Source organism: Cryptotermes secundus, unplaced genomic scaffold, assembly GCF_002891405.2.
Source record: "Cryptotermes secundus unplaced genomic scaffold, Csec_1.0 scaffold653, whole genome shotgun sequence".
Lineage (NCBI taxonomy): Eukaryota > Metazoa > Arthropoda > Insecta > Blattodea > Kalotermitidae > Cryptotermes > Cryptotermes secundus.
Genome location: NW_019736406.1, coordinates 364,697 through 380,615, shown reverse-complemented (window position 1 = coordinate 380,615; position 15,919 = coordinate 364,697). Strand labels below are relative to the sequence as shown.

The 15,919-nt window shown below is 39.2% G+C and overlaps 1 protein-coding gene across 1 annotated transcript in view; it reads right to left on the bottom strand.

Moving 5' to 3' along the window:
• LOC111869897 (probable isocitrate dehydrogenase [NAD] subunit alpha, mitochondrial) overlaps positions 1-14,637 on the bottom strand; it is a 19,728-nt gene extending 5,091 nt beyond the window's left edge. The window contains exons 1-5 of the mRNA XM_023861760.2: positions 14,545-14,637; positions 14,050-14,175; positions 13,124-13,296; positions 9,406-9,669; positions 8,197-8,446 (exon numbers count right to left, since the gene is read on the bottom strand). Of these exons, the coding sequence (XP_023717528.1) occupies positions 8,197-8,446; positions 9,406-9,669; positions 13,124-13,296; positions 14,050-14,175; positions 14,545-14,571 (840 nt within the window). The 5' untranslated portion in view covers positions 14,572-14,637. The remainder of the gene's footprint in view (positions 1-8,196; positions 8,447-9,405; positions 9,670-13,123; positions 13,297-14,049; positions 14,176-14,544) is intronic.
• Positions 14,638-15,919: the final 1,282 nt, after the last annotated feature.

Genomic DNA, 15,919 nt, shown 5'->3' with positions numbered 1-15,919 from the left:
TAATTATATTTAAAAAATATATATATATAGTTTTGTTCTTCGTTTCATTATGAATATTTCTGTGAAAATTTTATCTCAATATACCTATTTTTGCGAGAGTTACTAAATTTTTTATGGATAAGTGCAGTTTTCTGTTTATTAATTAAATACCCCGTCGGTTTGGCGGTAGGAAAAGATTTAAATACTATCCGTCGCGGAAGGGTTAAGCTTGTCTCACATCTGCATGCTTAGAGAATACCGAACTAATGTTTTTACACTGTTTCTGGATGGGTATTGTCTGTTCTGTAGCTTTCTGTCTCTTTCACTTCAAGGTCAAAGAGTGTCTTTATTACTAGCTCTAATCCACACAATGCACGATTCATAATATGCAGATGATCCGTGGCTTCAGTGAGAACATATAATACTGGCAGCAATCTGAAGGTTGAAATTTTAACGAGTGTATTACATGCACATTCATCTGAGTCAGATTAAAACTGTAGAATTTCTCTCCCCCCCATTTTCTATTTTCCTGTTGCTCCCACTTTGGAGCATAGAGCATGTGTGAAAACACTTTGTTTCACTTCAGTTTCTTAATCCTAAGGCAGGTAGTACGACTCCTTGGATGGGAGATCAGCCCATCGCAAGGCCGCTACCTACACAGAGAACAACATATACACAGAATAAATTCATACATACATCCATGCCTTGAATGGTATTTGAACCCACAATCCCAGTGTTCAAGCAAGCGAAGACAGCCTTAGACCATGTGGCCACTGTGATGGACAGAGCAGCTGAATACCATAGCATAAATCATGGATGATAATGTTGAAATGTGTCACATATACTGAAAGGAGCATGTTGCAGCTGACATGAACTATGAAATTGTGGTGAAGTATGCAGAAGAAAAAATGCTGCACTATGGCACAGAAATTCAGCATTACCGAAGAAAATGTTAAACTGTGGAGGAAATCAAAAGAACAATTCAATGTGTTGTAACCATCCCCCTTTCTATCTTTGTATTTAATTGCCGGCTTTGGTAAATCACTTGACTCTTTATCAGGATCGTGTTACAGTAATAACTGAGGCAATGGAGAAACTGCACATTTAAAGCCAGTCCACTGCTAGAAATCAATGACACTATTTCTGCTCTCCACAAATTGTCTATTCAGAAGCGAAATACTATAACTTCATTAGCAAGTACGGAGTAATGTGCCCTTTTATTACTATCAAAGATTAATAAACCAAATAAAGACTGATAAATTTAGATAAACTTGGAGAGTGCAGCCCGATGAATGCCTCCGATGAATTCAAAATGCCAAGTCCCTCTGAAAATTCTATCCTGCGGCAGCGTCGCTTCATCCCCTGTATAGGATTTGATCGACGGCCTCTCTCCCAGACAAGAATAGTTTCCTACTGGCTGATTTTAACTGGCCAAATCCATCATGCAATCAGCACTAGACAATCAAATAACGAACTTTGAGAATAAAGAGATCCAAAGATATAGAACCTGGTACCCCACATGTGAAAGCGGTTATTTCTTAGTTTATGGTCCAATTACACCCTTCTGAAGACACTTTTATAACAGCTATACTATCAGCAAAACAAAATTTACATCTTCGGCAAACTACAGACTTGCCTCCCGTGGTGGCCTTGTCCCTTTTCCGGTCACCCAAGCTGCAGGTAACAAAACAAGGCAGTTGTTTCTGTCCAGATGCGAAAAGCAAGTCATAACATGCTAATGAATCGGTCTCCCCAATAAATCAGTCACTCTACTGAAATGGCTAGAGAGGACCATAGCATCCCTTGAAGAGTTGTAAAAGGTTTGGACTGTCATAGTGCCAACTCCATGCGCTAACAACACCTTTCTAGGGCTGAAACAATGCCGAAGCAAAGATGTAGAAATGTAGTGAAATGGAAAGCCTTGCCAACTCTGATACTGATAAAAACAATTTTCCTGAAAATTTAAAATTTCAAGAGAGTGTAATCTTATATTCAGGCAAATGCAGTATCTAACAAACTACACACCTGCAGAATCCACTGGTCATACTGAACAGTGAAGCAGATATTCATCAAACAGCAGAACAGAATCCTCATTCAGTGTCGGCAGGAATGAGAAAAAGCAATCAAATAATGAAACTAAATTTACTGTTTGCATCATGTTGTGTTTCATCACATATGGTATTCTTAATGTGCCCATCAACACAATAATTCTATAAAAAATAATTCACTACTACTGTATTAGTGTTCATTTCTTGTGTGAAAGTGTTGCTACGTGTTTCAACCCTGTCAGGTTATCATCAGGGAATCATTACATGAACATGTACTCATTATTGGTTATTTACTGATATGGATCCAGATTGGTGATTTATAAATTTTTGTTCGGCTTGCGTTATAATATTACTGTGTGCCATGAATCCGAAAGGGATACTTCCATGGAAATGCAATAACAGTGGGCCACTGCATAGGAACAGCCCAAACAACAAATGCGTTTCTCCGAAGAAGAAAGGAAAACAGAGGGTTCATTACATAACAACGTCCAAGACAAGGTTATAAAACTCCAGCTTCAACAAGAGACGAGTTCAGTTTGTGTTTGACCTTCGAAAAGATCAGTCAGTCGTAGTCAGTCTTCAGTTTGGCTTCGACTATTGCAGAAGGAGTAACTGTTATACTGAAATTGTGAATAATCGTATGAGTGTGTGTACAAAATAAGTGTCCAATAAAAGAATTCGTTCCGATCCGATGATCCGTGCAATTTATTCATGTTGTGTCACACAGAAGACATGTTACAATATTAACTATTAAATTTAAATTACAAAGTATGTTTAAACATAAAACAACGCAATTAGCATAAAACATGGAATTTATAATTATTTTTCTGGCATAATGGTGTATATCGTTTAGTATGAGGCTTTCTTAGGAGTCAGTGTTATTCTCTTTAATTTCTTGGTATATATGAAAGCCCCCCTCGTTGGTGTCTCCACCTTATCATAGTGAGGGGTTTGAGTATGCCAAGGACCCTGAGAGCTATACCAGCAGTAGCGTAGCTACTGGCAGGGCCTCCCTTGCTGGACAGGTCAAAGGGGAGGCATCAGACGAAGAGAGACACCAAAAACCAAAAACTGATGCCAGAAGCAGCGTCATCAGCAGCGACTTGAAGCACAGAGCAAATGATGCTCGAGATGGTTCAAGTTCGTATAGCAACAGGCGTGACCAGAGTGGTTTGAAGGGCTGTTGTACTGCGATGTGGAAAGCAAATGGAAAAACTACCACATTATCACTTTTCCTGGATAGTCTCTTTCCAAAAACAGAGATTCCATGTATGCGAGATGTTCCCTCTGGAGACAAAGGAAAGATAGAGGGGCGGATAGAAGTGACCAGAAGACGAGGAAGAAGACGTAAGAAGATGCTGGATGACCTTGAGGACAGAAGAGGATATTTTTATTTGAAGGAGAAAGCTTTAGAGTGCATTAAGGGGGGGAACTGTTTTGGAAGAAACTGTGGACCTGTTGTCCCTTGCGACATGGCGCAAGGGAGACCTCGTAAACAAATATTCAACCAGGGTCAATGTCGAACAAGAAACCTGGAAAGGAAGAACTGAAATAAAGAACACATGCGGCACACAGCCACTATGCCAGAAGAAAAAGGTGCCAACCAAGGACGCCATCGGAGGGTGTAGATCAGGAAAGCGATCGCACCTAGGAGGGATAATTTGTAAGAAGACCATCTACGAGATTGTCAGCATGAAGATCATGAAATGAATTGTCAGATCTTCTGTCGGATTACGACAGAACAAAAATTGGACTATGTGGAGGGGTCGACCCCCTCCAAAGCGGAAAAAGGAAAATGGCCCCCATGGGAGGAACTGAAGTACCGGCCCTCTGCAAGGGTGAAGTAAGACTGAATGAGTGAAGAATGAATGTGAGGCGACAGAATCGACAAATTCTCGGCTACGGGAGTGCTCGGGGCGAGCACCACTGAAGAGAGGGGCAGATGCGGTTGGATGAACAGTGCAGAAAGATACCAGCAGAACACCGCGGAAATGGAAGAGAGGAAGAATCTTTAGGCTGTTCGGGGACGAACAACCTTTAGAAGGGAGCAATGTCACATGTTTGGAATCCAGAAGAGTCACTTCTATGGAAACGCTAGAACAGATCGTTGCATAGGTAGCGACAATAGCAGTATTGTAGCCCCAACAGTTGGCTGTTGCGTAGGAATTGCAGTATCAACAAAGCGTATCCCTGGTGATAGACAAAAGAGGGTCGTTTGCATAGCAGCGGCTGAGGTTATAAAAAGGGGTTGAATGCATTCGCCAAGCCAGTCTCAGGATAGACGCTGAGAAATACAGAAGTCAGTCTTCAGGAAGCTGCCGCTGAAGATAGTTGAGATCTAGTTGCCATACAAGACGGTTGGAAGGTAGCCGCTGCGGAATACAATTAAGGTGATAATTGTACAGTGTATAAGTGTGAGTGTCCAATAAAGATTCGCTGAATCCGAGACCCATGTGAATTTATCTGTCGCGTGACATACCCAACACGAGACAACTTGACAGATTACTGACGAATGAAAGAACATGAAAGCAAATTATTGGCATATTATTTCGTTTAGAAATTCAAATTACCATTAAAATTAAAATTTAAAATTGAAGTTCTTCTGTTTACTTTTATTGTTGTGTAAAATAATGTATGCTGTATATTACAGGGCCTTGCTGGGAGTCAGCATATTCTTTTTAATTTCTTAGTGTATCTATAACATTGTGTGGTCACATTCTACATGGTGATACATTCAATTATTTTGTTGCAGTAGTTTGAGTGACTATGGTGAAAGAGTTTTCTTTTTGTACAGACAGAATTACACTGAGGAAATAACAGAAAGGTGGGACACTCACATATAACATACAACGTAACACACTTTTAAATATAGTGCATTCAATGATAGAGGAAACCTTGCAGCAGCATAGAGTGGACACAACATTTCTCGTAGATTGCTGCTGTAACTGCCAATAGGAGAATGAGCCATTTGTGCTGATAAATGCACGCCATCAGGTGCTCTGATCTTGTCACTGCAGTAAATCACATTAATAGCCAGTCTGTGTTAGAGGTGTCGATGGGTGATTGAAATAAAGTTCACTACTGAACAGCATGTGTTTATTGTCTAAACTTTTGCAAGGGGAAAAAAAAACTTACACAGAAAATGTAACTCTAAGTTTTATCGTAAATATCCTGATTTGCCAGTTCCCACAAAGTCATGTGTATCCAAACCTGTGAAAAAGTGGTAGGCCACAGGTTGTGTTTGACATAAAGAAGCAATAAAAGAGGATTGCGCAGACTGAAGAAGAGGTTCTGGATACTGAGGCACAACTACAGATCAGTCCTCAAAAATCATTAAGATGCTTAGCACAGGAAACCGTGTTTCACTAGGCTCTGCTTTCACAGCCACAAAATTAATCAAATTTCGCCAGTTGTGCATGAGCTGAAACAATCAGATTATGCAGCAAGAATTTGTTTCTGCAATTGGCTGCTGCAAAATGTGGACGATGGAATTGTGGATCCACAGCTTCTGTTCATGACTGATGAAGCGTGGTTTCATGTTAGTAGCAATGTCAATGCACAAAATGTAAGAATACAGATCTCAGTTTTTGCGATTTTTATCTTTGGGGAAACCTAAAGGGAAAAGTCCTCAAGAATAATCCTCGCAGCACTGAAGCTCTGCGGAATGAAATGACATGCATAATTGGTTCAATTATCGTGCAGCACCTTCAGTTGTTGCTTAATTTATTTATGCGATGCGAGGCATGTTTGAAAGCAGAAGGGGTCACTTTCAGCACCTGTTATAAAGCACGGTAAGTTTGTGTTATCTTTTTACAGCATTCTTATAAATGTGTGCATGTACAGAAACTGATGTGAGGGAATCAGCGACATGACTGCACTCTCCCTAGCGGGGAAGGGCATGGTAGTCGCAGAGAAACGTTCTAGCCGCTCTATACTGCTGTCAGGTTTCCTCTACAGCTGAACACTCTATAGTTCCACACAAAAACATGTAGCAATACTTCCAAACAATATACAAAAACTAATACAGTAGTACTGATTTGTTTCTTACAGAACTGTTGTGTTGACTGATACATTAAGCATACCATATACAGAGTGTTTCAAAAAGAGCTTTACAGCTTTGAAAGCTTATTTAAATTTATACAGAGGACATACACAACGTTTTGAACTGTCATAATGTAACAAAACACATCGAATTTCATGCACGTGGTAGTGTAGTACCCAATACCGCCACCGTGAGCGATCCCGCAGTTGAAATCAAGATGGCTACTTTCACAGGTGCAGAGCGTGCTCCTTGTGTGTTTCAGTTCGAAGAAACGAAGTCTGCTACACAAGTTCAAAGGAAATTTTTCACTCAGTATCACAAGGAACCTCACAGCAGGCATAGAATTTACTCCTGGCGCAGGAATTTTGTTCAGACCGGATGTTCTGTGCGCCATGCCAAGCCACCCGGTTGGCCAAGTGTTTCTGATGCTACAGTGGAACAGATTAGGGAGAGCTTCATTCGAAGTCTATGAAAGTCAACGCGATGTGCGTCTCGGGAAACTGGTATTCCAAATGTTACTGTGTGGCAAGTGTTACAAAAACGTTTATACTTAAAAGTGTACAAACTATCCATCGTTCAACACCTTACGGATGCAGATAAGGTGGTTCATAAGGAATTCTGTATGCAAATGTTTCATCGGATACAAGACGATGAGAAGTTTCTGGACTCCACAATTTTCAGTGATGTTTCATGTCAGTGGTAAGGTCAATAACCACAACTGCAGGATCTGGGGCAGTGAAAATCCACGTGTCTCCCTGGAACATGTTTGTGATAGCCCAAAGGTGAACATGTTTTGCGCCCTCAGCAAAAAAAGAGTATACGGCCCCTTCTTCATGGAGACAGCCATTACTGGTATCGTATATCTGGACGTGCTCCAAGTGTTCCTCATTCCACAGTTAGATGAAGATGACCAAGAAGGGTGCATTTGCTTCCAGCATGAAGGCGCACACCCTCATTACCTTGGAGAAGTGCACAAGTACTTCAAAACCCGTTTCCCAGGTCAGTGAATTGGTAGAGTGGCGCCGATAGCATAGCCACCTTGTTCCCCGGATCTTACTCCCCTGGATTTTTCTTATGGGGATTCGTTAAAGATCGAGTGTTCGTACCACCTTTGTCTGCAAATGTTGTTGAGCTCCAAACTCGAATTGACTACAGGTAGGACGTCTGCCGCATTACCAACGGAAGTCACATTGAACCATAACTATCCGAGGTAAAACTTGTTGTGTTTTGCTACATTATGACAGTTCAAAATGTTGTGTGTCCTCTGTATAAATTTATATAAGCTTTCAAAGTTGTAAAGCTCTTTTTGAAACACCCTGTATAATAAAAGTAAGTTGCATGAGGGTAAAAAGATGTGCAGTCTAATGTAAATTATTCAAGGCTATATAGTCTGGGATACTGACAGTGTTAAATAAAAACAAGAAACAATGTCAGGTTTCAAGAAACACTGATACCTGAAACATTATTTCTGTTGGATTAAGCATGATCTTCTGTAGAAGAACACATTATTATTATTATTATTCGGAGGGGGTGGGTTACCCCATGCACTGCGACCATTTATTGATCTATTGTGCATTCCACTTTTAATTATTCTAACTAGTCGCCATGCCCTTCCAGTACTGGTGCTTGCTATCAGCCCCTTTCTGCCAGCGAGGTCGGCCCTCTCCGGTAGTGGTCCCTGATACTTTCCCCATCTACCGGAGGAATTGGAAACTACTTGGGTGGGAAACTTGCCTAATTTTGCACTGATATGTTAGGTTTTTGGACTTTATCCATCGTCCTGGTTTTTAAGATAACAAATAAAAACACGACGTTTCGGAAACTGGATCTGTTTCCGTCCTCAGGTGAAGGAAAACCCTATTCAGTTGGGTCCGTTAGAAAGAGCTAGCCTCAATCACTGTTTTTATTTATCTTAAAAACCAGGACGATGGATAAAGTCCAAAAACCTAACATATCAGTGTGTTATACACCATCGTCAGAATCCTATAGTAACTACTTGCCTAATTTTGCTCAGAGGTCTCCTAGAGACATGAGGTAGAAGAACATGCTAATGTCTCTGCAGTCTGGGGCCATTACATAAAAGTGAAATCAACCTGGTGAGAGATGTACTAAAGTGCAAGAACTTACTGATTCAAACAAAGCTCCATTGAGGCCAATATTACCACTAGGCGTCAGGCCCAGTCCACCAACCAGACCAGCACACATATCAGATAAAATGTCTCCATACAGATTTGGCATGACTAGCACATCATACTGTGTTGGATCCTGTACCATATTAAGACACACTGTGTCCAAATATTTCTCTTCAAATTTCACATCAGGAAACTTCTCTGCTGCTTCCCGGCAACAATGAAGAAAAAGGCCATCAGACATTCTCCTGCAGATGACACAGACTGATTAGTGGTGGGCTGCATTCAGAAATGTTATAATTTGTAACATGACAAATTGCACGGTTTCATTACATCAAGACATTTCTTTAAGTCTGTTTCTATGACAAGTGCAACACATTGGATAACACATTAGGAAGGTTATGAACCAGAGCTCCGGTCATTCCAAGGAAAGAGGAATCTGTATGGTGATTAAATTTCAGGATATCAGTAGGAAGTTGAAATGAATGGGACAGAGAAGTACTTATCATAAACACAGTTAGTTATAGACATGAAATATTTTATGCTGACCACAAAAATTAGTCAGAGAAACATGATAATATATCTCTACTGCACCACAGCTCAAGAGGTTAGATGCCGGTTTCCCACTGCTGAGCCTTTCACTTTATTAATGGAAGAAACATTAGTTACAGCTTTGTGAAATAAATTAAATTTACAGTTTACACATAAAAAGAACACAAAATGCTGCCATTTATAATAACATACTCTGTTGTTCCAGTCTCATAATGGTGCTAATATAGAAAAATCTTCCAAGATGATTCCCAATTGCAGCGATGGCAGTTGAAAAACTATCTTTTATTCCTGTACATCTAAAATCAAAAACATTTATACTCAGCTGTTGGGTCACATCTGAAACATTACCTAGTAGTAATGAGCTAATGAAATTATACACAAATAGATATAATACTGATATTATGAATTATAACATGTTTGACCCTTTCAAGCCTGATGTAAATAATATTTAATATTTTTATTAGAGTACTGGTACATACAGTAACCACTGTGATTTAAAGAATTAAACATGTTAACATTTCCACAACGCAATTTTATATCTCTCATTAACTCCAAGAGTCATTTAGTATTTTACATTCCAAAAGAAACAAATTTATAACAAAGGCATTTTTAATTCAAATTACAGGCTGTAACGACGTGTGCCTCTCTTACTTACATAATATTAGCTTTGTGTACAGCTGTAACTTTTTGGCGTCCATTCGTTTTTGTATACGTGAACGCAAACTCAGCAACCCTTCTGGATGCCTCTTCTGTGATCAGCTTGATACTTTGGACCACTCCATCCACAATTTCGTGTTCAATGCCAGAGTATTCACCCTCAGTGTTCTCACGGATGGTCACAACATCAACATTATCATAGAGGGTCTCATATCCTTCTAAAGATCGACAAGGTCGTACATTTGCATACAGATTGAATTCTCTGCAAGAAGAAATCATTACGATTTATAAGGAAGTATAACTTGTGTATTGTGGTTCATATCACTAATGATACAAAGACTCTCCAGCAAGAGCATACCAGTGTGTATAGAGATATGATGCAACCAGTAACACACAGCAGAAAACTTTACACTGAATTTATTTATTTATGGTATATTTTACAATGCTGATCTCAGGGGCTGCACAGTCTAAGGCATAAAAAGTCTTCGCTTACTTGAACACTGGGATCGTGGGTTTGTATCCCACTTGAGGCATGGATGCCTGTGTGCGTTTATTCTGTGTTTGTATTGTCCTGTGTAAGCAGTGGCCTTGTGATGGGCTCACCCCCAATCCAAGGAGTCCTAATGATTGTCTTGGGATTAAGAAACTGAAGTGAAACAAAGCGTTTCACAGATGACCATGCTACAGAGTGGGAGATCTTATGACGATGGCAGTATATTGATCTATCCATATATAAAACATGAGAGATATAACTATATAAAGATTAAGCATATCTGCCATCATGTCAACACAGGCTCTGGGACCCATTCGATCTTTTATCCATATGGTACCAGAAAAACAGGTAAGATGTTATAAGGTTGCCCTGGCTTTGAAAGGACAAGAAGCAATAAATATCAAACAAGAAAGAAGAAAAAGATCATAAGTCAAATTAAACAGTTTAAATCATTATTAATGATTAATGATAATGGCATCACGTGACCAGTATCACTCCTAATAAAATGGGCGACGATATGTCGTTTTGCCAGTGTGCTGTCATCAAATTTCTTGTGAAAGATGAAATCTCTGCTGCAGAAATTCACCAGAGACTTCAGTGTGCTTATGGAAGTGTGAGCATGGGTGCGAGCAGCGTTCGAATATCGGTGAAACACTTTAAAGATGGGAACACCAGCATCAAAGATGAGCCTCGGAGCAGTCTTCCTCGAACAGCCTCAACTGAACGCAACAAGGAAAGAGTGGATGAGATCATTCAAGATGACAGGCGTGTGACTGTGGACACAATAGTCCAAAAACCTGGAATAGGGCACAGTGCAGTACAGGAGATGATTGAAAGCTTGGGCTATACGAAAGTTTGTGCTCATTGGGTCCCGTGGTTATTGACCGAAGACCACAAAAATCAGCGAAAAGCCATCACTTCAGATCTGCTGCAGAGATATCAACACGAAGGCAATGATTTTTTGCTCTGTATTGTGATAGGTAACAAAAGCAGGTTTCACCATTTCGAGCCTGAAATGAAATGGCAGAGTATGGAATGGCACCATTTGCATTCTCCATCAAAAAAGAAGGCAAAGACAGTGCCATCAGCTGCGAAGGTGATGGCACAGTCTTCTGGGATGCAGAGGGGTTTATTCTGGCCAAATTCCTGGAACCTGGGCAAACCATCAATGCTGCTCATTATGTCCAGACGCTGCACAAGCTCCGTCGTGCATTGTGCGATAAGTGTCCGGTACGAAACATCATCATCCTGCATTACAATGCTCGCCCCCAGACCGCTTGCCTCACATTGGAAGCAATTGCAAAGATGGGGTGGAAAGGTCTTCCACACCCCTCCTATAGCCCTGATCTGGCACCCTCAGACTACCATCTTTTCAGATTTGTGAAGGATCGGCTGCGTGGACAACATTTTGAGACAAGGGAGGCAATTCAGAAAGCAGTGCATCAGTGTCTTCGGATGGCTGAGCGGAATTTTCAAACTCCCAGAACGCTGGAAGAAATGTGTACAAAGAAGTGGCGATTATGTGGAAAAATAAAGAAAGGTCTGTAGACTGAGGAGGTGTATTTGGTTTGTCAATAATAAAGCATGTTTACTTTACAAAAAATTTTTGCTCATGACTTTCAGTACGACCCTCGTATTTCATAAACCTCATTTAAAATTTAATGCAGAACTTGGAAAATCAATCATTAACACAAATGTTACTATCTAAAGAATTTATTATTCTCAGTTAACAGTCATATTAAGTGGACTCACAATTCATTTTTCAAATCATAATTAAAAGTATGGAATGTCACACACATTTCCCCACTTAAAGAGTTAACTGATATGGTAAATTGGCATTAACTAAATATATAAGATTCCTATATGTGAATATTAGTTCTGGTATCACAAAAAGATGACACCAAACCAATGTTTCCTCAAAATTCAAGATGAAGACTTTACATGTAACAGGATAACACAGAATTTAATATACTGTATGGATTATAATGCTGCATAAGTCAAAATATAATTAGGTACAACATACACTCCATTCATGTATAGGGTTCGGATGCAGTTTTTTTTTTTTAATTTTACCATGGACTGAATTTATTTAAGGTGTATAAATCTGTACATTCTCATAAATCCATGAAGAGAAGCAGCAGACTCAGACAAGTGCTACTGTTGAATCTTTTTAAAATCATGAGTCTGCCTTCTACTACTGGCCAGAAAAGTACCCAGAACAGCCATTTACTTTCAGTCAGATAATTACAGAATACAGCACACTGTAACTGCTGATTTTAAGTGTGTAGTCAACACGCCAAAATTGCTACACTGCCCTTGGCTACTGTTATTTAAAATCAACGACATTTATAACCATGGCAATTCTGTGAACAGTTCATGACACAAAATACAATTTATTTTAGATTTTTTATGGTTAACGGATAACACATATCTGCAAATATTTATTTTATTTCTATAGCTGGATGGCCCGGGTTTGATTTTTCTCTTCTTCATAGCGTCAAGACTGGTTCTGGGGGCCAACCAGCCTATCCAATAGGTACCAGGGGGCACTTTCCCTGGGATGTAAAGCAGCAGGTAAGTGAGACTGACCACTCATCTTCATCTAGTGCCAAGGTCAAGAATGGTGGGGCTATACCTCCACTTCCTGATATATCTTCACAGCATGGTGCTTAATTAATTAAAGGGACAACTTCAAACTTAACTTTATTCATTGTGGTCCCTTACACTAGTAAAACTAAATTACAGAATAACTGTTAATTGCCTCAAAACACAGTAAAAAGAAAACAACTAGACTTCACACCGATACAGAACCATAAGGTAAGAAAAAGGGGGCATCACTGCAAGGACCTTTGGGCACTCCAAATAATACCCCAACTTCCTGTTTTAACAGAAGAGGCACAAGGAGGCAAACCATATTCGTTCAAGATCTAAAATATCAGACATCAATAAGATTTTAATTCAAATAATTGTGCATAACTTTTCATATAAACACTTCTAAATATGTATTATGAACTCTGTGAGAGTAATTTCTGAACATGTTGATCTCATTCCTTCTGAAGATGGTCAGCTGACCGAAACATGTAAAGACAGTAAATATCTACAAATTGAATCACACTGGATGGTGTCAACAATATTTTATAATTTAGGACAACTTTAACTTTATGTGAATTATGGTAAAGGCATATGTTTCACAGACATATAACAGAAAGTTGAAAATACTTACTTTCTTAATGCTAAATTCAATGAGCGATGGCCCTTACCAACTGGTGTCATAAGAGGACCTTTCAAACCCACTTTGTTTTTGTTCACAGAATCAATTGCTGCCTGAGGGATGCCAAACCTGCCATCAGGCCCTCGTACAGGAGTGACATCCACGGACTCCCACTCAATAGGCACCTATATTGCAGAACATACAAAATGGATAACGTGTTGGCATACAGCTTGGGGCCATGTATCCATCTGTAATCACACGTGAAACCCAGGCAACAGGAACGTGTGGCAGGGTTACTCAAAGTACTGGGCCTTGCCACAGCTAAGTTAATCACTGGCTTCCAACCGAGGCAGCCCAGGTCAGGTCATGTGTGATTTGTGGCTGAAAAGGTGACACCACTGGGGCAGGTTTCCTCAAGTACTTCGGTTTCCCTTGCAAATTTGCATTCCACAGATTGCACCACCACCACCACCACCAAAAATCCTGTATGACCTCACATGGAAGTGAACCTGGGCTGCCAAGGTAGGACGTTTGCAACTGACAGCCCAAATTTTATATGCTACAGGTTCAGACTACATTAAATTTTAGAGATATAATCTCAAGTGTTGTGCCATAAACATGTCTGCAAATGTTAACACATGAATTCATCTGTTTATGACTTAAATCTTTAATAATTCTTTATCAATATCAACATAGAAAGCTATAAAAGTACAAATTTTGTACTTGCAATGTACTTCTCTTTCTTCTAGCAACTCAATTGTGTAAACACTGTGTAACTCATTTAAGTGACTGCAACAGTTACAAACAAATGTGATCATGCAAACAGCTTATATATGACATAACCTGAAAGTTATCAGAAAGGCAAGGCAAGTTATGTAACCTATAATGTTACCTGATAAAATAAAATTAGAAACCTACAACTAAAACTACTTTCTTACATTAGCAGCAGAAAAGATTTTCTGTACAGCAGCAGAAATTTCGGGTCCGATACCATCACCAGGTATGATCGTTACTTTCCGTACTTCGCTGCTATAATAGCGAGCCAATGGGGCACCATTTGACACCTACAAAACATGAAAGAATGCGGCCTATTATAAGGGCAAACCATTTAACATTAATTAACATATCACACCTAAGTAAATAATTAAATTAGGCCATATTTGAAATATATGTACTTCGAAAGACATGTCTGCCATATTTTGAATTCCACGTAGGCCTCAAACGCGGAAAACGAAACACAAAAATAATTAAACGAGTGTAATTTGAGCCTTAACGTGACCAAGATCACAACAACAAAATATTAACTTTTAAGTCACAAAGGAGTACAATGTAATTATTCAGCACAGAAATTTCTTAAACATTTATGACTGTGTACATATTATAAGGATTGTTATAATTCACAAAGCAATACAATTAAATATGAAGGAACTTACCACTCTCCTTATGAACTGAGCAGCCATCTTGAGATATAGAGACAGCTGCTAAAGAAAAAATTGGGTACCATCTATTGACAAGTTTCGAAAGTATTTACTTTTGATCCCGTGATCCGTTACAAGATGGCACAATATGTATGTGTATAAGACCAAAGGGGAACAATGATGCACATTTTGCCTGGTAACATCAAAAAAGTATCCCAAAGTCACTTACAGAGCTCTTGAGGCTAGATGAATAAATATTTATGCAAGGGGTCTGTTACTTCACAAACAAAATTCCTAAATGTATTAAAAAAATAAGCAAATGCACAAAATGTTAAGATATATATTAAAAAATCGCTGTGCGACTGCTGTGATAGAATAAGATGTTTATTAGAAAGAGTTACAGAGGGCCGGGTGCACATTGCCTGGGCCTTTTTTGTATTTATAAATTTTAAAAATATATGCCGAAATGAACAAAAAATATGCATGAAACATCGTTCCCTATGAAGTTTCCCCTACATTTCCCTAATACTCCAGTCTTAAACCAGGAAGAATAAGTACTATACGTCCCTAGGTCTGGTTGTTTTCCCATCTCGGCGACTCTCCAAGTGACGTGTTCACACTCATGTATACATCTCTCACATGCTTCCAAACCAAAACTCATGATGCTTGGAATTGTCTCCATAATATTATAAAATAATAATAAATGGAATATGAACAGAAGAATATCTGTGAAGGCCTACATTTACAAGACGTTTCTAGTATAATTTCAGTAAAATAAAGAAGTTTGTGGGCGTCAGAAAATAAAACTCATATTGCCTCTTGACCGTGCACTGGAAATGATTGTTGAAGTACATGACCATGCTAACAATAGGAATGGATTTCCTGCCAAACGGTAGCCCAGTAACACTCTAATCACTAGTGCACATAGACAGAATGCTCCTTGTACATGCTTCTCAATATTCTGGCAGTTTCGGGCACTACATGGGCAGTCATCGCACGCGCAAACCACTTGGCTAATCATAACACTCGCCTTAGCTGAAAAGAAAACGGAATTAGGATTTTCTTATCTGGGAATAGGAGAAAAATTACGGTTGAAGTTGCTATTAACCACTTTCTTTACATCCATCTAAAGCAAAATTGTTTAACACTGAATCATCACAATTTTCTCTATTTAAGTTATTTTATTGCTACCATGGAGAGTCAGTAAATTGGTCACAAATGGATATAAAACGTAGAACATGGGATATTCGAACCTGGAGAAAAAATTATTTCTTGACATATCCTCCACCAACATTAATACACTTGTTCTATCGCTACACTGTCTACCGTTATTCAACTGTCAGCTCGAATAAACTGTTCCACCTGCTGCACAGTTGCTTCTGTCGCAATC